The following is a 27373-nucleotide window of genomic DNA, read 5'->3' as shown; positions in this document are numbered from 1 at the left end:
TACCAGTACAGCGATCAGTAAACCAGTTACCAGTAATATCTCTCTTCAAGTAAGACCTGTTTCCTTTACCTTTTCATTAAAGAACAAGCCTTATTAAAATTTAGGAGTTTCTGATGCAGAGCTCCCCCGAAGGCTAAGCCACCTCTTCTCATGCAATCTGTCTACAGCTCGTTCAGGCCAGCCCAGCGCCGCACGCGTCTCTGGTGGCAACGCGGTAGCGGCACGGAGGAGGAAATGAGGAAAGCTGCTGAAACCCCTAACGGCTGAACCGGCCAGCATCCAAGAGGGAGGGCTGGTGTCTGACAAGCGCTTCGAGGCTGCATGAAATGACAGCAAACAACACTGCTAAAAATACATCAGTAAAGTCCTTGGTCATCAAAAGGCTTCAATTACATCATGACCAGATCCTTTTATTCTGAAAAATTCCAACAGAATTAAACCACTGGGATTTGTAGCAACTACTAAAATGCCCGTTAAAACTTTTGCTAAAATTTCAGGGCTTAGATAGCTAATTTTGTAATAAAATCATTTTCAGTGATGCATAGGCATCCAAGGAAACAAGTTTTAACCACAACCACTGATTTAAGACCACCATTCAAATTAAATTCCTATTTATCTCCCTAATTGAAATTAGACAACAATCAATCAAATACATTGCTGTGATTGTTCAAAAATAATTTTTGGCATAACTTTTAAGTTCACAATAGTAGCAGCTTCACACTTACCTCTGCAAACAATACATTATATAGTTTTTTATAGTAAAACATGATCAACATAAAACATCTTTGAGTAGAGCATATAAAGTTTAGCAAATTTCTACATTGGAATTTGGCCAGCTGGATTGGCTTTTCTTTGAGTAAGGAATTTTTGGGGAAGGAACAGCAGCCTGCAGCACCATAGTTACTTTCCCCAGGACACATCCTTCTGAACATACTGTAACCCAGCAGCACCACTTTTGGTTAATACAATGCAGCAGCTGTCCAGTGGGCACTTCGAAGTTAAGGTCTGCCCCTGCCTTGGGATCTCTGTTCCTGCCCTGTTTTAACATTACCTCTCCTACAAATCCCCTCCAAGTCAGGGTTTAGGCAACTCCAGTAACTGCATTTCTAGGCTGTGGGAAAGAACAGGCCAGTTATTGGCTACAACGTTGGATTTAAAAAAACCCACAGCATTGCATCATCCAAGATTTTACTGCGGTACTGCCAGGCAGCAACTTTCCTTCAGGTCAAGACATGAATGTTTAGACCTGGAGCCTGAAATTATTTCACACTACTGTGTCTGAAAGGTATTGAGCTGCGGCTGCCTTACAGTTAGAGAATGTGGCGTTACGGGGTTTTTCTTGGCAGATAAGGACTAGGGAACGCTCTGTTCTTGAGCTACAAATTGCACAGTCAAGTTTGTAACCCTTACTTCAGCATCAATAAAACAAATACATAATATTAACAACTGTATCTTCTACTTCACAAGCCTGCTATTGATATCTTAGTCGGTTGTTCAAGCTATTAACTCAGAACCCAAGTCCTCACTGAAGCAGAGAGTAGCATGTATTTCAGTAACCCACATATCCTAAACTATCAATATTTTATCAGTTCACAAAGCCTTTATAAGTGGTCTTTATAACAATACCTGAAATAATTTTAGCAAACTTTCCTCACCTTAAATAGAAAATCATTTTAACCTGTATGACAAGAATTATGAGAATCATCAAAAATACTGAAAGTAACTCAAATGGAGACACTATGCTTTATTAATACTCCTCTAGGTTACATTTCTATTTCTAAAAAGAAAAATAGGAACACGTCTAAATCTAAGAATTCTGTTATTGTTCAAATCTTGGGAATGCACCACTTTACTTTCTCTATACTTCACTCTTTTCAAATAAAAGAGAAAAAGTCGAACAATATTAGCTCCAGATAGATTGCATATTGAACATAGTTGTTTGGTAATCACCACACATTAATTTCCTGATAAAAATCCCTGATTAAGAAGTTTGCTCTCTAAATTCAATTTATAAAATTCCCCACTGGTGGCTTAGCCATTCAATGGTATAGGAATTGCTCCCAGGTTTCTTGTTGCTTAGCTTATCCAGCCTTGGCCACATCCTGGTACCGAAGAACTTGGAGGTGAGAGTCAGCAGTTTTCTACTTATCGCTTTCTGTTGAGCAACATGGAACAAAACACTTATGGTCTCTTCAGAGAAGGCTGTTTGTTTACTTAGCCATCAGAATAAGCTCTTGAGGAAACAGGAAAGGTAGCCATGTGTAACAGAGGAAGAAAACGGGAAGCTTCAACAGCTATGAACGTAGATCCTCAAAACTCAGCTGAGCCAGGTTCAGCAAATAAGAAAACCGCTCAAATCCCACCGAGGGAGTAGGCATCGCAGAATACACAAACCAGACAAAGAGCAGCTCTCCACTGCAGACGCTGTCCATAACTGTGTCAATCCCATAAATCATTTACTACAAAAAGTACAGTGTCTCATCTTCAGTGCTTGTTTAACTATAAGCCTGTACATTATATACAAGAACACACAAGGATAGCTGCTTAGCGCTTCCAATCCTTGTTCTTTCGCAATGATGAAAAACAAATTTAAAAACCAGAGTCTGGACTTATAAATAGTGCAGAAAATGCAAATGCTAAGAAGACAATGCCTCCTATGATTGTCACTGAAAAAGAAAAACATAAACCAACAAAAAATTAGATATTGAGCAAATTAAATATTCTTCATTATACATTACACAGTTCCATTTTAATGATGTCCAATTCCCAATTGATTTTACTTTCATTTTTAAGTTGCAAACACTGGATGTTATTTCTAGCTCAAACAGAGTAAGAATTTCCATGTAATCCCACTGTCTAACTATACTTACAAGAACATGCTTTGATCCCTAGAAAGAAGCTTAGTTTTATTGTAATACTTTAGCTATTGTAAAAATGGGACTAATTCTTATCATTGAATATTTCACTATATGGCAGTAAATATGTTTATAATATTCTTACGCTGGAGCAATCAATCAGTTAGGGGTACATACTGGTTAAAATTTGTTGCACAGTTTAAAGTAACTGAAGTACTGAAAAAAATACATCATCAAAAGCATCAACTGTTTGCAGGGCTGCAAGCTGCCAAAAGGTGGGACAGTATTCAGGAAAATCACTGTATTTGCCCCATTCATGTACTCCTCTCTAAATATTTAAAGGCTAGAAGGATCTTTGGTCTGACCAATAAGCCTATTCCTATGGCCAGAGGACCATGCTGGAATTATAAGTAACATTTGATTCCTTAAATTACTGTACATCAAGTAAACTATCAGGTTTAATTATGGCTGAACTCCTGGCCTTTTCTCAGTAAGGGCAACACAAAGCAGCACACTGATGCGGGGCAGCTGTGCAACACCCTGCCTTTCAGGAGGAAGCAGCCCTATGAAAAGCACAAAGTAACCCCCAGCTACTGATTTGGGGGGGGGGGGGGGGAGACCAGGGGAGGGAGAGGAGGCAGAAAGCCACAAATTGAAAATCCCAACTGAATTTACAAAAGCATCAAGAAACACTATCTTTTAAGCTCCTTCATGTACTCGCAGTCACCATGTAACTGTTCCCAAGCACATAGTCATTTACATCACAGGCATTACTATACATTTTTTGGCAGGAAGGAATTTTCACTTACCAGTCCTAACAGAAATTTTTTGTGCTATCATTCTCCCTCCAATAACTGCTAAACCAGTGCACAGGCAATGCCCTACTGTTCCCCCTACTGCCACACCATAGGGATCCTGAGGAAAAACACACACATACACACACAAAAAAAAAAAAAAAAAAAAAAAAAAAAAAACAGAAGTGAAACAAGCACAGTTGAAAATGTGTTCATCTTTCAACAGCCTCCTACCATGAAGGAATCACGATTTCAGACTGTTGTTACACACTGTCAAGTGCATGGAATATTTTCCAGTGTTTACTTTGCGAGAGAGACTTGAATCTTACTAATACAGGAACACACGGCATGTTTCAACCAAGAAGCATCTTAAAGTGGTTAAATATAGATTCAGAACTCAATTTGCTGAATTTAAACAATTATACAACCTCCAGAGGGAAGGTGGTGGCTGTTGAGAAACAAAAGTATGCATCAGTTGGAAGAACAGTAGCCTAATTATCAAGATAAAAAAAAAAACCTGTGGAACAGCCTCACAGGCTTGTGTTCTACCCCAAAATATCAAGCAAAGAGGGAAGAAAGACTAATTTCAGAAGACAAACTGCTTTCCAAATTTTTTGCATCATTACATAAAGAATTGCTACTCAATATATTAACAAATCTACTATTTAAACAAGTTCCTCAGATCTGCTTATAAATTATGCAGTTTAGGACAGTGTATGTATTAAACTCCTCAAAAACAGAGACCTGGGTACTAGAAACAGAGGACTAATTTCCAGTGAAAGATGAAGAAAGCAAGGTAAGAAAAGCACCACTTCTTGTTGTGCAGAGAAAGTAGGAATAGTAGAGTCCCCTGCAAATCTCTTCTTCAGAAAATGAAGTGAGAATTTTTATCGCAGAGAATTAAGAGTTGCTGCTTTCACACGAGGAATGCACGAAGTCTCGAAAAGCCAAACAGAAATCTTACTCAGGAAATGATCTGCTCCCTAGACGACATGGGCAACATTGGCTGTTTAAGACAACCCAAACCACAAGGCAGTGAGGAAAGCTAGCAAGTATGGAACAAAGAACAGACAGAAAGCAGCTGACTAAGAAGCCTACACCTGGAGCAAGCTGATGGAGTAAGACAGCAGTCATTCCAAGTGAAGGGGAAAAAGAGAGAGACCTGAAGAGCTGTGCCTCCTAGGACACATTCACCTCCAGAATCTGGAACAGAATCAAATATTCCTGGGCCTCCTCATTTCTCTGCTGTCAATAATTATATAAAGCCCACTGGCAAAGAGTGCATCCCTCCTGCTGCCACAATCCCCTAATGTTCTCCCTGCAAGATAACAACTTACAACTGCTTCCATTAGGGTGTTCTTAGAAGTGCTCTAATGCAGCCAAGGCAAAGTCAGCTAGTATGACATGATGGAATTTCTCTTCCCTTTTCCTTCTCAAAGACTTTGACAGATGAACAATTCTTACACAGAAGTAGCTAATAAAAGGTGCTGAATCAAGTTCAAGGACTGCTGTCAGGATTAAGCTCATTAAGACACATTTAATTGGTTCCCCTTGCATATGCACCAAGACAGTTACATTATCACCTTTTTCTCCAAAGGAGCCCTGTTTCATTCATTGTGACAGATGGATACTACTCACTTGATGAGCAGCCATATAATATTTTGTTTTCTCTTCACTGAAGAACATACAATCAGTGACTTACTACACTACTCAAATCAGAACAGAAAGATAATTTCGTTCTTTGTAGCTTTCAAAATATTGCAAAAATGCTATCTTAGTATTTCACAAACAAGGATTTTACCTAAATAAATTATGAAACAAAGGAGTACAAATTAATCTCATAGATAAAATGAAAGAAGATCTACATCAAATCATTCATTGATTTTGAAAGCCAAGATTAAGATATATTGTATTTGGGTTTTTTGCAGTACTGAGTATGTATACGTTAAAAGCACAGCACCTATTGTCTTCACTTGCAACAGCTAGTGTTTTACAAATCAGACCCCAGGGTCTGAAGGACACTTGGAAAACGCAGAAGAGAAGTCAACAACTACCTGTGAAATTTAAGTAATTTGTCTAGCACCTTATAACAACTTTGACAAAGGCAGTAATATTTCCTCATTTTCTGACATGGCATTTAGCTGCCAACTGAACAATCAGATCATTCTCTCTTTCCGCTGTTCCCGGCCTCATTTGCTCTAAGCGCCTTCCCTGTTCTATAATAAAGGCAAGAGGTTCCTGCAGACTATAGCCTCTTTCATTACACAGTCCTGATTTATTCCTATAGAAGGTCTACAAGTGCACCAAGAGAAGCACGAGTCCTAGGAAAAAAATGTAAATGATCTCAATGCTTGCAAGCAGTGCAGGCAGACTACTTTGTTTATTGAGAGGGTGACTATAAGCTTTAGTTTTCTTTTAAATATATTACAGTTACATGCCTTCTGATCACCTTGCTGAATAAGAGTATGTCCTCTTTCTTCTGCTTCTTACTTTTGAGATGAGGGTGATCATTTCATTTACAGCATTACTGCACAGCAGTTTGGAATTTATTTTAGTTCTATACACTGCAACAAGTGCATTTAGATTTTTAAAAAGAGCTATCTGTAACAGCAGTTTGTTAAGATGAAGGTCTCTTTATAAAGCTACTGTGTTAAAACTGTATCTACCTCACATGTCACAAAGGAAAAGAGGTTCTGTAACACTTCTTAACACTGTGAAAAAAGAGCAATTTATTCAACTGTACGATATAGAACAATTATTTTCAGAAATGCTAGTGCAGTCCTAATCATATAACAATAGTTTTAATAATACACAGAGCCTCATTTATTTTCAGATCTTAGTGCAGCTGTAACATTAACTAAGGCAAAATAAAGCTGCAGGTGTGAATCTGATGCCTCAGACAAGGATATTTTGTCTCTGGCTTACCTGCAAGTGAAAGAGGGCAAAAGGACAGCGGACATTCTGAAACACTCACCTCTCTTGCTGCCAAGACTATAGTTGTTAATTGGGAACGATCACCCCACTCTGCTAAAAATGTCAGAGTAAAAGCTTGAACAAAGATTGGAGAAATAAAGTGTAACCATTTCTTCTGGGGTATAGTGGTGCCTGGCCCTGTTTCCACATCGCCTGGTCCATTTAAGAGTTTAGTTCTCTGAAGCTGTAGAGGGCAAGCAAAAAATAAATAAATAAACAAACAAACAAACAAAAAAGGAAAAAAAAGAGAAAACAATAAAACATAAGATTATGAATGTCATCTATACAGCCCAAATCAAACACTTCAAGTACAAAGGTAGTCACTTAATACCTGAAGTGTTATTAGCCTCCAAATGCTTCATTATCCATGTTATTTATATTAGACAGCACTTGAGAAAACTAGTTACATATTATACTTGTAATCATCTCTAGCCTCCAGTTACTGTCCATCTTAAAGCTTGCACTTGCATGGTTTCAGTAGGAATGATAATTGGTTTGTAACTACAGATTCCCTCCTATTTTTAAAGCAAGGATTCCCTCTCCCTTTCACAGTGGGAAAAACGTTGTTGCTTTTAAGTTACCTTAGGACTATGAAGATCTTAAGTTTATACCTTTCTAAGAGGTGGCTTTGAAAGGAGGATTGAAAAAAAAAGAATAAAAAAACACTTACAAGGAATAAGATTAAATGTTTCACACTACTTCTTGAAAGTGGACAAGTCCCTTTAGAAGACTATAATGACAGAGACCTTTGCTGCAACATAACAAATCTTACTGTTATTCTATGTAAGTGTAAGAGAAATAAAAGAAAATACAAGAATTAATGTCCTTTATGCTAGTAAGTACTTTTTTCAAAACTGGATTCTATGGAGAAAATTCCATTTCTTCTGACAAGACAGACATATCACAGAACTGGAGTCATCTGTTGAAACAGTCTCCAGCAGCTCACTTCTGTCTAGCTTATCACACATTTGCTGTGTTAGATTATTAGTCACACACATGGCTGAGCAGTCTGGGCATGAAACATAATGTAGTTCTGCAGCTTCAAGGCTTTAACTATTTTATTAACTGCATTTCACAGAAAGTTTGACTTACTTCCTCATCTTTCTTTTTAATTTCTGCTTGAACTTCCTCCAGCTCCTCCTGGCCCTCATCTGGGCTCATTTTCAAGCCTTCTCGAAGCATTCTGATGCCAAAAATTGCAAACAGTGCAGTTGACACATAGTATGTGTACACACGAGGAATAACTGTGGTGGCATAGCCGAACAAAACTGGGAAGAGAACAGATGTGTCATTTCAAATATAATCATGAGGATCATAATTATTCTCCCCATATCTAAGAAACGCTCACTAGTAAAGTCTGTGACTCAAATACCTACTGTTGTGTAAATAATTCATTTTTTGTTAATCTCATATCATTTTACATTTTTGCATGATAACAACATTCTAGCAACTCCAAGCATTCCTGGTCACACCAGAAACTGAAGTCTGTTAGCACAGATCAAGAACAGCAAGGCAAAGTTGACATGCTGCTATTCTGAAGAGTCAGTTGAAGCTAAGTTATCCTTTCAATCAAGGACAGCATGTCTTGCCTTTCTCAAGCACGCCAAGTTAGCTTAGCAAAGCTTGTTAGATTAGTCATGGTCTGTATCAGTTAATTCCATTTATATAGATGACTACATGTTAGACAGCATCTCTTTCCAATTATTTTTTCATTTATTTCAGATCTGGATCTTTTATCAGATAAAGTCAGAATATAATTTTCTACAAGATAAATTTACTAACAATACGCACCAGTTGCCTGAATTCATGTCTTTCTCTTGCCAAATGTAAATACCTACAAATTGAAATTCATTTATCTCCCATACTCCCAACATACATACAAGGTCATCACCTTTGGTCTTTCCATAATTTGAAAGCACTGATCAGGTAGAGGCATAAAAGCCTAACCTCCCATTCGAAGACCAAAACCAGCCTCCACATTGCATCTACTTTTATAGACACTGAATGTGATCAAATTAAGCTAGAGCTAGCTCTCAAACAAGAAATATAGGATGATTTCTTTACCAGCTGAGATTAGTTAGTATTTTTGATCAAAAGAGATCCGTATAAATAGGAGAAATTAAAACCCCACACCTAACATTCAAAGCTGTTTATACCATGCACTCACAGCTGTCTCAGTTGTTTTACTGCATATACAGTTAGCTAAATGAAAACATATTATCATATATGTGCATTCTTGCATCACCTTCTTAGTTCAAAATGGGCTCAGAAGTTACTACACCATCCAGTAGTTTATCTGTACTGCCACTGCCAAAAGTAAAACTATCAAACTGGGAATAAATTAGGCTGTAGTATTAGTAAACATTGTACATACATACAAGCATCAGCAAAATGAATTTAGCTAAACTTCTTTTTAAAAACTAAGGACTGTAATAGAACAGTGTAAGAAAATGTATTCAAAAACATCTTTTTTAGTATTGTCACACCCAAAGCATAGGAGTGAAACAATCAGAATGGTGAGCCAGCTTACTTTTGTCATAATGATAAAACTGCTTCTGAACAGAGATTGAAAAAACATCCCAAATAAACTCACCAGCTCCAAAAAGAGACTGAGAAAGATTTCATGAAATCAAGGTGGGGTTTAAAAAAAAAAAACAATAAATAATAATAAGAAAACAAAACTGAAAGTTCTAGACACAGCTTGTAAGAAATAAGGACAGAGAAAAAAAATGGCTGCTTTTTGAATAGGAGAAATAGTTGGGAGCCTCTAAATTGGGGGATAAATTAGAAAACTTTTATGAAAAAAATCAAGAAAATATTTGAAAGAAGAAATCCCATTAAAAAAAGAGAGCACGCACACGCTGCAACGGGCAGAAGGGGAACAAAGGAAAACAAGATACGCAGAATACAGTATCACCTATGATAATAAAGAAAGTTACCCCAAGCAAGCAGTGCAAAACTGAAACAAGATCCAACGAACGTTACACTGAGTAACAGAAGAAACACTTACAATGCTTTCACTAAATACATGCAAATGAAACCTGTTCTACAACTGCCATTTACTGCAACTCACCCGAAGAACATTTGGAGAAATACCAAGAAGCCCGAAACCAGTTAATCTCCCATTTCCAGTGCATATAAACTAACACACGCTATTTCAAATATTTCTTGAATACTCATGGCAAGAAATGAGCACGCATACCGTAAAACTTTTGCTGCATCCAATGTATACCTGAAGGCTGCTCTATTCTATAATTAAGGCTAAATGAGAAACTTGCAGCTTTGGGTGCTTAAGTGCTATTTGATACCTCCCTCCAAACTCTTACCTCTGTCAAGACTCTGAACCCCAAAGGATCATAACACAACGTAATCTTTCACTCACGGCATCCTCCAGTACAAATCCAAACAGCCTTTGTACATGTCAAAAGTAACACATACATGGATGCAAGTCAGTCAAGGGAAATCTATCATCATAGAAAGACTCCTTCATCTTAGAGAAAAAAAAAGAAAAGTCACCTCCACATTCTCTTTAGGCACCCTAACTTAACAGGGACTAAAAATAAAGAGAGATCTAGTAGTCCAAAATCCATGGAAGTATTTAGGCTTCCAGTGCCACTCCCTTCCCTTAAACTCCTATTGAAGTCTAGTGAGTGTAAACACCTACCTAGAGTTATGAGTCTAAATGCTGGATCTGTCTGACAGCCCTCAGAAAAACCTCATACTCTCCTCAAACAGGAAATTCCATATTCTACTGCCTTTCATTTAATTTCATAACAATATATACTTATTTAGAAAGTATATGTAATGAAAAATGGGTGCAAACCTGATAAACATGTCATCAGTCCTAAGGCAAGCATAGCACCAGCCAGCACAGTCAAACGGTTGTATCGCATTGCCATGATAGCTGCAATAAAGAAGGTCTTATCCCCCAATTCTGATACAATGATGACTGATATAGCAGCCACAAATGCATGAATGAAGCCCAAATTTGTCTTGTCAGTTGACTCTTCATTGACAATATGAACAGGAGCAACTGGTGAAGACCCCTTCTGTAAAAAATGGGAAAAAATTAATTAGGTTTGAATATTTAATTCCTGGAAGTACTGAGCTCTAGATTTGTTACATTTGTAACTGGATATGTTATATCATACTGCCTAGTGCAGTGTTTTAAATACATATTTCATGCAGTATTAGCAATTGTTAGACAGTATTGGCTGCTATCTACCTCAAATTTCCAGTCACTTAACTAGAATATCCTCCTCTGATTATTAAAGTAGTACTTCATTGTACACATTATTATCACAATATAAGAATCACTACTACAATGAAACAGAGGAAAGTAATCTCAGCTCAGTTCTAATACTGCTGTTTGTATGGTCCTTGGCTATTTATTTATATCATGATACTGGTAACTTGACCAAACAAGCAATTTTCTGATAGGAATTGAGACTTAAACTCTTCAAACTAAAATGAGGCATTTATGATAGCTTAGCAGAAATATGAAGTCCTTTGAAAATTGTCACTGTCACCTTCCTCCCTTGCAGAATCTCAGCATCTAAGCCAACTAAGATTTTACGCAAGTTTTCTTAAGCCTTCTTTGTACACACTTAAGAGCTAGTTTTAAAGAAGTATAAAGACTTTCTAATAGTGAAACTGTGCCAGCACATTCCTAATATCACTTACTAATCAAAATATTTAATTTTATAAAGATTAAGAAACCTACAATCAAAAGCAAGACCCAAAACAAGGAATCTGGAGTTTGATGTTCACATGATTGACCAGAACTGGCTGAAAAAGTTAGTTTTAATACATCTGTGAGCAGAGACAGATCGTAACAAGTTTAGTAAAGTGACCCTCCACTGAACTTCCTCCCTTCAAAGAGTGTCATAAAATAATTTTTGATAATTACCAAATTTTAAGCTCTATATCATACATAAAATGGTATGTTAATGATTTTTGTCCTCCATGTGATCATCTGGCAATAAATGTCCCTAACCCAACAACAAAATTTAAGTAGCTTTAATATAAAAAAAATTGATCTTAAATATTGAGAATAACTGATGGGTTCTGAGTTGTACCAAAATATTCTTTCATTTGTTTATAATGTCAGAAAGAGAGGTCAGCTCTCCCCCACCAGCATGTAAGCAAACATGGTTTAGTACAAAAATATTTATCCAGTAAAACATTAGTTCTTGGTCAAGCTACTTTGTCTAAACAGTATCAAATAGCATCTCCCCAATTCAACTTACTAAGAGTGAGCATCTGAGATTTTTTACAAGAAATTATCATCAGAAAATAATTTATGAGTTTCTCAATTTGTGCTCGTTAGATGATGTCTCAAATCCATTTTTCATAACGAATCACTACATTTCTTTCAGCAGAGAAGAGAAAATTATAGGCTAAGCAAAGCATTTTATCTTCAGCCAAACAAGATGCTGGCTTTTATATTTCATATAATATATGAAAGCAAAAAAAGAAACATACTACATTTCATATAATATAATGAAGCAGGAAAAAAAACTGATCACTTGAAAACAATACTTTTCATCTTATAAGTTAATCTATATGAAGTCTTGAGTTAAAAATATTTTTTGGTAAAACACAATTGCTAATTTTTACCTCACATCTACAATCTTTTTTTTTTTTTTTTATCACTAACATAGCATTCTGCAACAAAACAGTGAATATGTAGCTATTTACAAAGAACAACTAGCTGTGCTTTTTTCACACTTTAACGATCACCTAAGTTTTACCATTGCCATTCAATCACTGCACGTGATTGAATCTCTGTGTACAACAGAGATGCTTGCTTAGATACAGCAATGGCAATTGATAGTTTTATTTATTTTAAAATGTGAAAAGCCTTCCAGGCTAAACAAACCAGAGTGGTGGCAGTTTCACAATCAGCATATGCCAGTTAAAGCCCAGACCACCACCAGATAGATATTACCCATCAGCTGGTTGCACATTCCCATTGCCTTTCTCATGTTGCTGTAAGAGAGATGTTGGGAATGTGTAACCAGAGGTGCAGAGGAGGCTGGGACTTTCAGCACCAGCTCACACTCATGCTAGCATAATCTGCCTCCTGTAAATGCTTATCCCATATATAACTCAAAGAAAAACAAAAAAAAAACCCAACCAAACAAACAAGCTGTCAGTACCTTCTTCCTAGGACAGAACGAGGGCAACTCTGTTCTGATCGCTGTTAAAGCTCACTTTCGAATTTCCTGACTTTTCTATCATCATTCGCTAGTTCTTACAAAAAGAAGTATTTGCTTTTTGTTACAGTACTTTCCTACATGAGATGTTTGCTCTGTAGGAGTTCACATTTAAAATTAAAACATCAATGATGTTTATGGTATATTGTTTTGTAAGCATGATATTTGTTTTCTTTTGCTTGTTTCATCTTCGCCATACACTACATGCCTCCACTTGTCAGATCCCAGCCAACAACTACCAAGCGGAGCTACTGATCAGTACCTGGAAGCAGACATACAGACCAGCACGAAGTTCCTCTCAGTGTAAAGAAACTGCAGTCAGATGTTGCTCTTTAGGACATCTCCAGCAAAAAATACTGTATGAAAACTAAATCTGGTGCCTCAGGGAACTGATGTATTTCTGAGATAAAGTTAACCTGTTCTCCTGTAAAATACACCTTTTCTTATTCTTTTCCTCTTACAGTTCTACAAAGTCCTACTTTTAAAGTGAACTGCATTTCAGCTCGATGCAGATTACCCTCTCCAGATTTTGAAGCAATCACGTGCAGCAAGACTGTTGAAGACTGCGGAAAGGATAAAATACGACCATGTCGTAGACACAGGCGTTCATGTGCTGACAGTGCCCGATGGTCTGCGGTCAACGCAAGCCACTAGTTCTCTGGAAAGGTCTTAACTCATTTTACCTGATAACATAAAAAAGCAGTAAGGAAACACTGGCTTCCATCCCAGAGGGAAGGAGCTGCATTCCCCCGGCTTTCTGCTCGTCCTCCACGAGCACTTCGCCCCTCCTCGCCGTCCGCACTCACTTCCCGCTCCAGCCGTGCCCGGCGGCTCCCTCAGGCCTCCGGCCTGCGCCGCTGCCGCCTGCGCCTAAGGCCCAGGGGCGGCCCGGCCCCCGACGGGACAGCGGCGGCGCCCCCCCCCCCCCTCCCCGCAGGCCCGCACCGCCCGGCGCCTCGCCTCACCTCTGCCCGCGGCTCGGCGCCCTGCCCCGCGGGCTGCGGGGCCGCCGGCGGCTCCTTGTTTCTGCCGGGCTCTTCCTCCGGGGCGGCGCGCAGCCCCGCCGGAGCGGCCAGCAGCAGCGCCAGCAGCAGCGCGGCGGCCCGTGCGGCAGGGCCGCGGCAGCCGCCCTCCGGCGGCGACCCCATGTCGGCGGAGCGCGGCAGCGGCGACGGGGGAGGCGGCGGCGAGGGCACCGGCGCGGCGCGGCGCGGCCCCGCGGCGAGGCCGTCTTAGGGGCGCCGCGTCATCGCCCCTCCCCGGCGAGCGCCACCCGCACTGCCCCGCAGCCGTCCCAACGGCTTCCTGCAACGGCTCCCCCCGCGCCCGCCCCTGATTGGCTGCGGCGCCCGCTGACGACGCGCCCCCGTCGCAGCCCCGCCCCCGCGGCGCGTGAGCCCGCTGGCAGGGTGGCGGTCACGTGAGGCGAGGCCCCGCCCCCCCCCCCGGGGCTCCAGGTGCCCCTGCCGGGGGGGGCGGGGCGTTCCTCACCTGGCGCGGGGGGAGGCGGGGCGGGGCCAACGGCCAACCGCCGGGGGCCAGGCTGCCCGAGCGGCACTATAAATTCAGGTATTAGCCCCTCTCATCGGAGTCCCGACGAAGCTGGCAGGGAGGCTTTGTGCCTCTTAGGGAGAAGCGGGCAAGTCCCGAAAGCACACCTACCCTGGGCCAGGAGCACGAGAGTCTGGCTGCTGCAGATCTGAGGTGCCTAAGGCGGGGAGAAAGCACGTTGAAGAGCTGAAAGCACGATTATGTAAGAAGGGAAAAAAATACCCAGGAATGAAGTAAAACATGAACATACAGCCTAAATGATAATGTACATCTAGATTACTAGAAGCACAAGTATCAAAACCAGCAGACCTGATGGATTCTGTGTAACCCGAAAAACGCTGTATACACTCACGCTTTCCCTGTGGGCAAAGTCAGGAACGTGCTCTTTGAGACGTGGCTGTATTTGTACAGCGCTCCCAAGAGGTATCTGCTTCAAGCACTTTTCAACCAAACATCCTGACAGAATCAGTGACAGCAACGAACAGTCTAGTAAACAGGACAAAGGATGCTGGTAAAATGCGAAATGCTTTGAAGTAGGCTCAAGGAACCTCCTGAGGATCATTAAAAAAAAAAGAAGCAACCTCCCCTCCCCCCAGATAAAGTACCAAAAAAGGGTTGTTCCACAGTGAACTAAAGCTATAGAAGTCTTGATAAAAAGGTGGTTATGACAGCCCCGAGGGGAACAACATTTCATGCAAACTGTTTTGTAAACACACATCTCAAATTTGAAAAAAGAAATTAACAAAATGGAAATAAAAGATACCATAGCCTTTTTAATTAGATATTTCATAACATAAGATACACTTCAGTATCTGTAAATTCTTCTCATATACAAAAGAATGGTTAAATACATGCATGTAAGTAGAAAACAAGCTGAAACACCTACATCCATATGCTGTATCAGCAAACTGATCATTCACTCCAGTACCATGAGAAGTACCAAAATGTTTACTGGTAAATGCAAGAGACTACTCCTGTGTTAAGTGATATAATCTCCCCAGTAATTAATTTTTTTTTACAACACTTAACAGCTAGTGGTTAAGAGTGAGAGGGGATCTTACCAATGTATATAAATATCAGAAGGGAGGGTGTGAAGAGGATGGGGCTGGAGTCTCTTCATTTTGGGCCCAGCAACAGGACAAGAGGCAATGGGCACAAACTGAAACACATGAAATTCTGTTCAAATAAAAGAACATTTTTTACTGTGCGGGTGACAGAGCACTGGAAAAGGTTGCCCAGAGAAGCAATATCTTGCTTCTTGCAGAGAAGATGTTTTTGAATATCTTCTCTGGAGATATTCAAAAACCCGCCTGGATACAACCCTGTGCAACGTGCTCTAGGTGACTCTGCTTGAGCAGGGGGGTTGGACTAGACGATCTCCAGCGGTCCCTTCCAACCTCAACGACTCTGTGATTCTGCTTCTGTGTGTGTTATTCCTTGGTATTTCATTACATCTGCTCTCATAGGTTATTTAAAAAACAGTGTAGCCATGGTTACTGTCATCATGCATAACTGCCCTTTGTTACACGAGGGATTCCAATAACCTTAAATGACACAATTATAACTAAGAATATTATTCTGCAAATTCTCTACTATTCTCATCTCTCTAGAAAGAGATTCTTCCATTATTTTCCAAGTACAAGGATAAACAAGAAGTCCCACCAATGAATACTGACTTTTATGCAGAAGAGGTAATGCAGAGGACTGGTTTGTTGTTTATCTCTGCTGCTGAGAATGAGTCATTTCTCCATCATAGCTCTCTTCACCTTTCTTGCACTTGCAGTTAAAAACAGCCAATACTTTATAATTATCAACAAGGAGGCACAGAAAGACAGTACAAAATTTGCCTCCATCTAAAGTGATCCAAAGAACAGAATAGAAAAAATAGGCTTAAATATTAGACAAGACATTAAATACAGGAGCTCAAATGATTCCCTGATCCTCCTTTTCCTATCCAGATTTCATATATACATATTTTGGCTTATTGCATAATTCGAAGTGTTTTATACTTAAAATGTGATTATAAAATAAAAGCCAGTTAACATCTCTTCAATTTTAAAGTCTTCAATATCATTTGATCTTTGTTTAGCTTGTATGATACAGGGAGACCTTACGTTTTCCTGCATGAGTACCACAGATAATCTTATTATTAAAGCCACGAGCTTCCATGCTAGAATTAGAGAAACTGTGTTAATTTATTGTGGAACCTCGGTTCCCTTACAGAAAACATTTCCTAGTTTGTACTAAAGATATTTAAAAGAAATATTCTAGAAAACAAATGGTATAAATGCTTTTCGATGCTTTGGATAGAAGCCAAATGTGTTCTGATAGAACTCATGACACAAAACAGCAGCCAGTGCCTGGTTAAAAAGAACGTACATCACTACAAACCACCATGTCACATTGTGAAATCCAAGTGTGACAGCCATAGATACGTATATGAGCAATTCTGCAAAATAATGAGGGCAAGAAACTCTCTCAAACCAGTCTCCAAAAGGTATACTGTGTTTCAGATTTATGACCTTTCCTGCAAGCAAGTGGAGAGATAAGTTAGTTCAGATAGCATGTGCTGCAAACTTTTTTGTTTATAATTACAAAACAGCAACCTCATTAAAATTATCATCATCCACCTCCCTCTGATTTGGCAGCTTTGCAGTTCTTAATAAATACAGACACCAGCTTCGGCTGTGTGTGTAAATATAGATCAAGGAAATTAGTTTTAGTCCACACAGAGAAGCAGCAAATTCTCAACAGAGGAGTGACATAAATCCCAAGAATTACTACTCATCTTTGGGATACAAGGAGCTAGGCCTTTATTTACACACACAGTTTTGTAAAACTATATATACATACATATACATATACACACACACAGGAACACACATACACTCTGCATTCGGTCATCTAATCTCTTTTCCAAATAGACTAATTTAACCTACTGAAAATCTTACAGAGAGCTAAACTGCAGTAACTGAAAAATACAAGCGTTTTAGGTATAAAGATGCTTCAGAAGCCTACTGCATTGCAGCCATTTTTAAAATTGAAAAATCTGACCAAGTAAATTGCTCACCAAAACAAAATACCTTACCTGATTTGCTTTTTCTAAGATTAGCTAGAATCACAAGACATCTGTGTTGGTGAAGTGAGGCCCAAACGTACATCAGAATTCCTATGATGTGATACCAGCAGATCTGCACAGAAAGATCTTCTCCTGAATTAAGTATGTTTCATTAATAAAAGGGCTAGGAAATACCCTCCCAAGCATCATCCCAAAACACTGTGTGTTATAGTTATGGCAATAAAAGTTATTGCCTTGAAACTTCTACTGGTATTTAATTCCCTGAAAGATGCTTTTAAATCCCGTGCGACTTAAATGCTTAACTAATAGTTCTTTTCCTTTAACCACTCTATATTAAAAATGTCAAATATTTAGTTTCCAATCCAGTAGTTTGAGGTACACTATGAAGTATAACTGATATATGCATAATTGATAGTCTAAGACCTCCACATTCAACATTGTTTATAACATTTATCATCCCAATAAAAGATTCTATCATGTCTCAGGTCAACACACAACTGTTTATCTTGTTCACAATAAGCACACACACCGAACCACTTTGGTCTTCAAGAAAACTCTCTGTATTAAAGGATGAGTTCCAATGTACAAGTCAATAAATAACATCTCTGAGAATCCAAAAAATGAAGAAAGGAGAAAGCAGGCCCAGATTAAAAAAAAAAAAAAGGCTTTATCTACACAGGACATCTGAGGCATGTTTTAAAAATCACTGTTGAATATTAAAACTGACGCAAGATGCTTGAAGGTGGTTAAAAACTTCTCTAAAATGACATATTTAGTAATGACCGATTACTAAAACAAAACAAAATGATCAATCATAGGAGAGGTGCTACAACCAGTTGAAATGTTTCAGCTCATGGTTCATCTGTGCAGAAGAGAAATAGCAGCTCCGATGTGAAACATAATAACATGCATTGGGAGAGAGAGTTGTGTACTCCACAGTATACTCCAGTAAAAAATGGAGTTATTTGAGAAATGGTACCTATTACTTCCCTTCACGAAGTAGAAGTATGTCAATGGAAGAATCCTGAAAGTATCTAGAGTGGTATGTTTTTTGGGGGAATAATAATGGTGATTAATATAAAATTATATATGTGTGTGTGTATTTTTGTCTGTATCAGGAGTGCAGGGACACACTCTTGGGTCATTATATGATATACTGAAATTTAGATAATTTGAACTATGCCAGTAAGTATTTTTGTATCTCATCAGTTAACATACTTGTCACACAAGCACTTTACAAAACCACATGAACCATTTGCTATGATGAAAACAAACTGGAAAAAAACCCACAACTTTAGTAATAACTAAGCAGGCACTTACCATTCCTGAAATTAGCAGGCACTTGACATAGCACAGTTAAGCCAACAGCAATGTAGTAACCAAGTCCAAAGCAATACTGCACGATATGAATGACGCCATTGGAAAATACACTGATACAGAGGCATTCTGCAAGTCTTCGAAAGCTGTGCAGCCAAAGGAGCAGGAGAACCAAGAGTGCAGACAAGTATTCACTATCTACTTGCAGATAAAAATAGTGACTTAGAAACAGACAGGTACAAACCTAACATCAACAGTGCTCCAAAAGAGCTAATTTTCCTTTTATCGCTAATCTTACCCAAATTTTGCCCCACGTTTACTTGCTTGGAAAAACATGTACATCTGAGACACTGCTGACCACAGTGACTAAGCAAGACTACCTCTAATGGCCCTGTCTACTAAAACACTGCTGGAAGCTATTCATAAATAAGAATGATTTCTACCTTTAATAATGACAAAGGGAGTTGATATTCCAGGAAAGTCATTTGGAGTCTAGTTTAGGAGCAGCTGATGAAATAGCACACGAAGAATACATATATCAGCAAAGGATGGTGGTGCTGCTTTCTAGTATTCGTAAGGCTGCTTCATGGTATCTCAAATACTTGCCCATGTCCTCGTTCTCTGAAGCTCTGCCAAGAGCATGGTGCAGGTGCTGAAGCCATGATGACAGAGATCCTCTTAGGAATGGAGCTTGGATAAGCCAGATCAGCAGAAAGCCATTCCAAAGCACGGAAACAGCATAGAAGTGAGTAAACCACCTGCGGGAGAAAAAAAGTGGCTTGATTAATTTACTGCTTTCATCATTTCTTAGTTGGAAACGTAGCCACAGGACATGCTTATCTGATGGGGAGAGGAATCTCTTCTGGCTCAAGCATCAATGATTAGAGAAACAGGCACTCCAGCTGTATGAAGCAGCAACAACCCTAACACCTTCCCCAGAGAAATATTGTCTGGAACAACACGCAGCAGCATACCTCTACCTTAGCTTACCTTACTAGTTGCTGCAATAAAGAGGAGAAAGTAGCCACCACACATAACAAAGGTATTACTTAATGCTTACAAGTAACTGCAATGTACATAGCTTTTTCTTTGTAATTTACACAACTGAAAAGCACATCTGAAGTATTTTTATGGGCATTTCCATGTTGTTGCACATAGTAGCATTCCTACTTTCTTTGGTTTTAGTGAATGTATTACATGATGTATTTAAACCTCATGAATGACAAATACAGATAGTAAAAGCAACCTCAACAATTCTCAGGCTATATACTAAAATATCTCACCCCTTTGGAAATTCAAGATCTGCTAGAATCATACAGAAAACAGGATAGATCATCACTACTTCTTAATGATTACAAGGCAAGGCTAGATTCTCTTTTATTTTGAAGAAAAAGAACTCCTGGCCCATTATGCACTTATAAAAGTATATTACACATCATTAAAATAAAAGATACTATGATCATGATAGGTAACTGGATATAATTAGTCTGAGCTGGTTATTATCGGCTAAGTGATACAATATTTCCTTTTGCTCTTAAAAAGAAAATCTCTGTGATTATGAACAGCAATCATGACCTCTAGCAACACCTGCAAAGAGATGAACACGTACAGTAGAAAGATGTTATATAACACAATATGTGTTATATGCAAAATATGACAATATAACTCCATCAGTGCAAAACTAGGATACAACTGTACAGTCAAAGAATATTGTTTCTCTAGAACATACATGCTTGCAAAAGCCTGTACAGTTTGTATTTGCTATAGAAAACTTGTATTTTGGGTGAGTGTGAGGAAGGAAAGGACAACAACTATAATTAGTGAAATAAAACAAAATGACTCCCTCCCAGAGTAGTTCAGATCCCTCTCAGCAGCAATAGAGAGGCCCAGCCAGAAACACAGAAGCTAACAAGCTTCCTTGAACACACTAAAACTACATGACCTGTAACAGCTGGCAGCCCCTTCAGGCAGGTAAAAACTTCCCAGTTCCCTCTCCTAATAAGCAAACAGGAACCGCAAGGTTTGCTCTGCTGATTTGCAACAGCACAACTAAAATTAGCCCTCCAGCATTTTCCACTTCAAAGACAAACGGAATTTGAATTTTGATAAAACCGTATCTCCACTTCCAAGTTTCAAGGTCCCTGCTGTCCTGTTACTTGGTAGGCTTCTACTTCATTGCTTTCCAGGGAACTTTCCCCAAGCCTGTTGCTTTTTGTTACCAGCAAACAAACTCTGCCAGCTAAGCTGAACAGTGCCCTGAAAGCTTTTAACAATCCCAACTATACAGGGGATGCATCTGACACAGCAATCCAACACTACAGCAAGTACATGCATCACCCCTCAAGGAGAGGGGTGTTCAGTTTTGCCAAACCAACCTGAAATGAATTATAATATTACACAAGATGGAACGGCAAAGTTGAAAACAAGTCTAGGCTAGTGAAAACAGTGCTTATCTGGAACAATGTTAAAGATAAATGGAAATACAAAATGCCTCAACAGCTACCTTCGGGATGTTCTGTATTCTTTCAGCAGGCAGTGTTGACTACTCTAGTAATGGAAATATTTTGCAGATGTTGAATTCTCAAAACTAGTTTACTGTAAAAGCCAGGTTCTCCAGACACCATTTTCCTTAAGAAGGGGTGGTAGGAAACATCTGTTGGAGAAAGGTCTATTCAAATGAGAACCCACCTCAGGAACATGGCATTTGCAATCTATTACAATTAAGGACAAAGCCTTTACAAATCCTTCTTTTCACTGAGGATACCACAGAGTTTAAACGGATCTCTGGGAATTTCCTGTGACCACAAGCCTGATAAGCAAGATACCACATTACAATCTTTCCATGAATAACAAACGGAGTTACATTTTTAAATATGTGGCTTGAAAGCTACACAAGTAAAACACTAGTGATAAGCAGGAATATGGCTTACTGTTATCTTTACAGGCCAGATCATTAAACTGAGGATGATTGTATTTTTGAGGTTAAATAGCATCCCAGGTCTTCGTAACAATTTGTTTGTTTCAGTGACTATTTTAGCAAAAGAGATGTGTTTGGGTAATCCAACATTTGTTTTGCCTGTTCACGTAGAGTTCAGCTAGTTATACTATCTTTCTGTTATAAGCACCTTATGCTGCATTTTAAAAAAGCAGCCTTGGAAAAGATAATGAAGATAGAAAATGGATTTAAGAAAGCAAACCCACAGTATTTTTGCATAGTGGCAGTTACACTCAGGAGTCCACCTTCTCTGCTCCCTGATCTAGACTTGCAGGAAGGTTTGTTTTACAGATACTGGGCAGGACTAGGATTCAAGAGATTAGGCTTGTATTCCCACTTTAGCACTACAGACTGTGTAACTGAAGTTTCTTTATTCCTCAATTCCTCATCTTTAAAAACAGAATTACACTTTGTCAAAAAAATGAGGCTAACTATGCAAGTTTGTTAGATGCCATTTAAAAATGGAAAGAGACAGAGAATAAGCATAAAATACTTCAAAATCACTCATTTTGTCCTGGAGATTGCAAGTCTTGTTGGAAACAGTATTTTATACATCTTCTAGTTCAAAGTACTTTACAACAAACTTCATATTATTACAACATGCTCCTTTTAACAGCCAATTTGTCCACAAGCTCTGGTATACAGTGAATAATTTTGAGAACCTTATGGAAAATCATTCTGTCTTATAGGAATCAAACACTTAACTGTATTATAATTTAAGTGGGTAGCTACCTAGTAGGTCTGAAAAGGACACAAAATTGTGTTTCTAATAATACACTGAATATTAACAATCTATTCTGCATATGCTCTTTATTTTCTACATTTTATCCTGTTCAAATAATTGAAAGCTTTTTTCCTAACATAGCATAAGAATACATGCCACTTCCCTACCATGAGCAGTTAATAAATATTCAGAAAGTGTAACATCAGCAGTACAGGCTATTTCAACTGTTCTTCAGACACAGAAATTACAGCACTTACACGCCTCACATAGACGGGTATACTGTGTGACCCTATATCCCTAAGCCTTGCTCTATTCTTCCAAAACACTGGCGCATTGTGCCTGTGCAGGTCGTCTACACCGCTTAAGGTTGGTTTAAATGTTCTTTTAATTTGATATGTAACTTACTTTATATGAAAATCACACCTTTTAATTTGCATTTCAATATTAAAACTGCATTATCAATAAAATTCTGAAGATAATTGCAAGAGTCAATCTTACAGCTTATATGCAAGCATTTAATTTTGATTTGCTCCATTAAAGCAGTGTGACTTTTATTGCAACCAAATAACACACATTAGGTTTGCAGAGTCTGATTTTCAAAAGGAATACAAAATAAAATCTTAAAATTAAAAGGCTTAGAAACAACATTTCCGTGACTTCCAATCAAAGTAGTATACCACTGCTTTGTTTTGGACTTTTTTTGCTTAAAAGATAGAATATACGTGAGAAAGTAAGACACTGAACCTGAACTTACAATGTAAGAAGTTACTTTCCCCTCTATTTTTTTCCCTGAAGTGAGAAATCTCTGATTTGCTTGAGGATGTGCATTCACTAGCTCTCATACCTCAAAAGGACTGATAAAGTGAGGAAGAAAGGAATTCACCCATCTGCTTAATAAAACTAAAAGATCTATTCCATTCTTCTAACAAACACACTGAAAATCTACCCATCAACACCCACTATTTTCCAGCTTCGATATCCCTCCCTTTTCCTTCAGCAAGTCCAGTGAAAGATTATGCCTGATACTGTGTATTTCTATTTCTAATGTAAAAAATGAACTTTCTTGTCCCCAAACTTCTGCCAATCAAAACTGCTGTATATCACAGAATCACAGAACGACTGAGGTTAGAAGGGACCTCTGGAGATCATCTAGCCCAACCGCCTGCCCCGCTCAAGCATGGTCGCTTAAAGCATGTTACACAACATTGTGTCCAAGTGGATTTTTAAAATCTCCAGAGGAGATTCCACAACCTCTCTGGGCAACCTGTTCTGGTGCTCTGTCAATCTCACAGTAAACAAGTTTTTCCTCATATTCAGGCAGAACTTCCTGTGTTTCAGTTTGTGCCCATTGCCTCTTGTCCTGTCACTTGGCACTACTGAAAAGAGTCTGGCCCCATCTTCTCCCCTTTACCCCATTCAGTAGCAGGCCCACATTTTCCCTAGTTTTCCTTCTGCTACTGATGCATTTGAAGAAGCCCCTGCTGTTGTCCTTGACATCCCTTGCCAGATTTAATTCCAAATGGGCCTTAGCCTTCCTCATCACATCCCTGCATATTCTGACAACATTCCTATATTCTTCCCAAGTGACCTGTCCCTCCTTCCACATTCTGTGTACTTTCTTCCTCTGTTTGCATTTTGCTAGGAGCTTCTTGCTCATCCGTGCAGTTCTCTTGTCCCCTTTGCTGGGCTTCTTACTCAGGGATGCACTGATCTTGAGCTTGGAGGAAGTGATGCTTGAATAATAACTAGCTCTCTTGGACTTTCCTTTCTTCTAGAGCCCTAACCCATGGGATTTTTCCAAGTAGTTCGCTGAAGAGGCCACAGTCTGCTCTCCTGAAGTCCACAGTTGCAGTTCTACTCACTGACTTGCTTCCTCCAGACAGGATCCTGAACTCCACCATCTCGTGGTCACTGCAGCCAAACCTGCCCAACCTTCACATCTCCAACCAGTCCTTCTCTGTTCGTTAAAACAAGGTCCAGCAGCACACCTCTCCTCTTAGGTTCCTCCACCACCTGTGTCAAAAAACTATCACTAATGCTCTGCAGGAGCCTCCTGGACTGTTAGTGCCTAGCTGTGTTGTCTTTCCAGCAAATATCAGGGTGGCCAAAGGCCCCATGAGAACAATGGCATGTGATCATGAGGCTACTTCCAGCTGTCTGTAGAAGGCCTCATCCACTTCCTCTTCCTGATCAGGTAGCCTGTAATAAATACCCACAAGAATGTCACCCATGTTAGTCCCCCCCTTTAATTCTTACCATAAGCTCTTGACTTGCTCTTCATCTTGCCCCTAGGCAGAGCTCAATACACTCTAGTTCCTCTCTCACATAAAGCGCAGCTCCACCACCTCACCTCCCTGGCCAGTCTTTCCTAAAAAGCATGTAGCTATCCGTGACAGCATTTCAGTCACGTGAGCTATCCCACTGTGTCTTTGTAATTTCAATGAGATCATGGCACTGTGACCACACACATATATCTCTAATTCTTCCTCATTTCCAATGCTGTGTGCATTGGTGTACGGGCATTTTAGAGAGGCAATTGAGCATCCAGGTTTCCCAGGAGGGGTGCAAGAGGATCCTCCATAGTCATGTCCTGTGTGCGCTTCCCCAATGGCACACAGTTGCTGACGGCATCCTGACTTGAAGTGCATTTTGCTGACTACCACGTCTCTATAACTCTCCCTTTCCCCCATCTTTCCTAATTTAAAGCCCTTCTCACTAGGCTGGCCAAACTGTTGGCAAAGACAAACATACCTGACTTACTGAGGTGGATCCCATCCCTTCCCATCAGTTGTCGATCTTCAAATACGGTCCCATAGTTGTAGAAACAAGAACTCTGTTGCCAACACCAGCGGCACAACCAGTTGTTAACTTGGAAAATCCATCTATTCCTCCTGCCATCCCTCCCCCTTACTGGCAGGATTGAGGTAAAAATGAATTGGACTCCCAGAGCCTTGACCACCATCCTCAGAGCTCTGAAATTCTGTTTGATGGTTTACAATTTGCCCTTGGTATTATTAGAGACCACATGGAAGAGCAGCAGAGGGTAATAGTCTGACACATGGACAAGCCTTGGTAGTCTTTCCATGACATCTCATATTCGAGCCCCTGGCAGGCAGCAAACCTCTCTGGACAAGAGGTCAGGTCAGCAGGTAGGTGCCTGTCCCCTCAGCAGGGACCCACAATAATCATTTGCTGCTTCTTCCAGGTGTTCCCACAAGGCACAGGGTCTGTTGGCCCAGTTGCTTCCCTTGAAGCCTTGCTCAGCTCCTCCTCAGCCTGGAGGGTATTAATCCATTCCTCAACTGCAAGTCTTCAGGAGGAGTAAGAGCCTTTCTCCTCCTAGGAGAAGTGACTTGTTCTCAGCTTTCTTCTACAGTGTTGTGATGTACTGTTTCACATGACACAGAGCCCTCTGGCAACTCCTCTGCTGTGGAGAGCTGGGACTCCTGGAGCTGTCTTGTCTCCAAGAATGCCCTGTTTATCTCTTGCTCATCTTCAGAGACGTGAGCAGACGCTACCCAGCCTACTGACTTCCTCCCGTAACTCCTCTCCCTGATGCCACAACTCGTCCACAACAGCACACCTTCCGTGGGAGAGCTGACTGCCAGCCCAGGCCCCGAGCACTGCCTGCGGGGCCGTGCCTGCTCTCCGAGGGCCTGTCTGGGTCCAAGCCTCTGCTGCAGCTGCTGCGGTGACCCAGCAGCTGCCGGGGGACGCGCTCTGTGGTGTGTCGCGACCTGCGCTCCGAGCACTGGAAGCGAAGGCGCCTTCTTACGTCCTTCTGTGCAAACTGCTGCATCTGTTCGCTACATAAAGCGGTCAGAAAACTAGGTCAGACCATACCCCCGCCCCCGAAGTGCTTTACAGCTGATTTTTAGTCAAATAATCGAATATTTAAAAACGCCTGAGCACTGCTGGTGAAGCAGGTCGCCACAGAGAAGACTGACGCCCCCTCCCCCCCCCCACCGCGGCCAGGCTGCGGCAGCCGCTGTTCCCGCGGCCCCGGCGGCCGCCGCGCCGCGCCGGGCCGGGGGGAGGCGGGCGGCCGCCAGGGAGGCGCCCCGCGCCGGAGGGCCTCGGCTCCGAGCCGCGCCTGCCGCGGCCCCGCGCCCCCGCCCCTCGGAGGCAGAAGCCCTTTCCTCGCGGCTACGTTTACCAGGAATAACGTAGCCGCGTGCTATTAGCAGCAATACGGCGCCGGCCGCAGCGGCGAGGCCACCTCCACGCGCCGCGGGCCCGCGCTTTCGAACCCGGAGCCGTTTAACGGCAACTGCCCGACCGTTAACCGCCCGCCTCCTGCCACCTTTTGGGCACGTCGAAGAGCCGGAGCCAGGCAGGGCGCTGCTCGCAGCCGCTCTTGGTCTTCCCGTAGCGGATGAGATCCTGGAAGAGACCGCTGCCGCCGCCGCCGCCATGCCGCCGCGCCTGGGCCTGCTGCAGCAGCAGCGCCGCCAGGAAGGCGGCGGCCAGCAGCGCCCACACAACCCCCAGCACCGCCGGCATCGCCCCGGCACCGGCCGCCTGCGCGGCGGGGCGGCCTCGCCGCCTGGCCCGCCCCGCGCCCCGCCCGGCGGAGGGCGCCCGGGGCCGGGCCGGGCCAGCCCCTCCGAGAGGGGATGGGCTTTGCCTCCCGGGGCCTTCCCGCCCGTACGCGCGTGCGGCGGCCACGGTCAGGCTTTCCTTGCTTCTCCTCCTTCTCCGCTAGAAAAAAAGGCCTGAGAAAAACAGTACTAAAATTACCCCGCGGGATCCAAAGCCCAGGGGGAGCCGTTCACCTGCGGCACAGGAGCACCTTCTGCGGAGGCAGCAAAACCTCTCTGCTCAACGCCGGGTGGCTGAAAAGCCCCAGGAAATCTGAAAATCGCAC

At 41.1% G+C, this 27373-nt stretch overlaps 2 protein-coding genes across 5 annotated transcripts; both read right to left on the bottom strand.

The window, feature by feature from the left end:
- Nucleotides 1-389: 389 nt before the first annotated feature.
- On the bottom strand, nucleotides 390-15083 carry TMEM165 (transmembrane protein 165). Of its 4 annotated transcripts, XM_062575567.1 has the most exons (8): nucleotides 14744-15083; nucleotides 14503-14577; nucleotides 13358-13523; nucleotides 10446-10671; nucleotides 7715-7890; nucleotides 6624-6806; nucleotides 3665-3770; nucleotides 390-2666 (listed from the first exon to the last, which is right to left on the bottom strand). In XM_062575567.1, the coding sequence occupies exons 4-8, from the start codon at nucleotides 10519-10521 to the stop codon at nucleotides 2590-2592; spliced, it is 618 nt and encodes a 205-aa protein (XP_062431551.1). In that variant the 5' UTR covers nucleotides 10522-10671; nucleotides 13358-13523; nucleotides 14503-14577; nucleotides 14744-15083; the 3' UTR covers nucleotides 390-2589. The 4 variants fall into 4 exon arrangements, with proteins under 4 accessions (XP_062431551.1, XP_062431550.1, XP_062431552.1 ...); XM_062575566.1 differs by having other exon boundaries at nucleotides 14503-15083; XM_062575568.1 differs by lacking the exons at nucleotides 14503-14577; nucleotides 14744-15083 and adding an exon at nucleotides 13806-13884.
- Nucleotides 15084-16567: 1484 nt separating this feature from the next.
- SRD5A3 (steroid 5 alpha-reductase 3) lies at nucleotides 16568-27034 on the bottom strand. The gene is made up of 5 exons (XM_062575571.1): nucleotides 26810-27034; nucleotides 19394-19545; nucleotides 18791-18985; nucleotides 17480-17602; nucleotides 16568-16918 (listed from the first exon to the last, which is right to left on the bottom strand). The coding sequence occupies exons 1-5, from the start codon at nucleotides 27007-27009 to the stop codon at nucleotides 16659-16661; spliced, it is 930 nt and encodes a 309-aa protein (XP_062431555.1). The 5' UTR covers nucleotides 27010-27034; the 3' UTR covers nucleotides 16568-16658.
- Nucleotides 27035-27373: the final 339 nt, after the last annotated feature.

Source organism: Rhea pennata, chromosome 4 (assembly GCF_028389875.1).
Source record: "Rhea pennata isolate bPtePen1 chromosome 4, bPtePen1.pri, whole genome shotgun sequence".
In the NCBI taxonomy this organism is placed as follows: Eukaryota; Metazoa; Chordata; class Aves; order Rheiformes; family Rheidae; genus Rhea; species Rhea pennata.
Note: the sequence above shows the minus strand (reverse complement) of the source record. Positions and strands in the feature narration are given on the sequence as shown.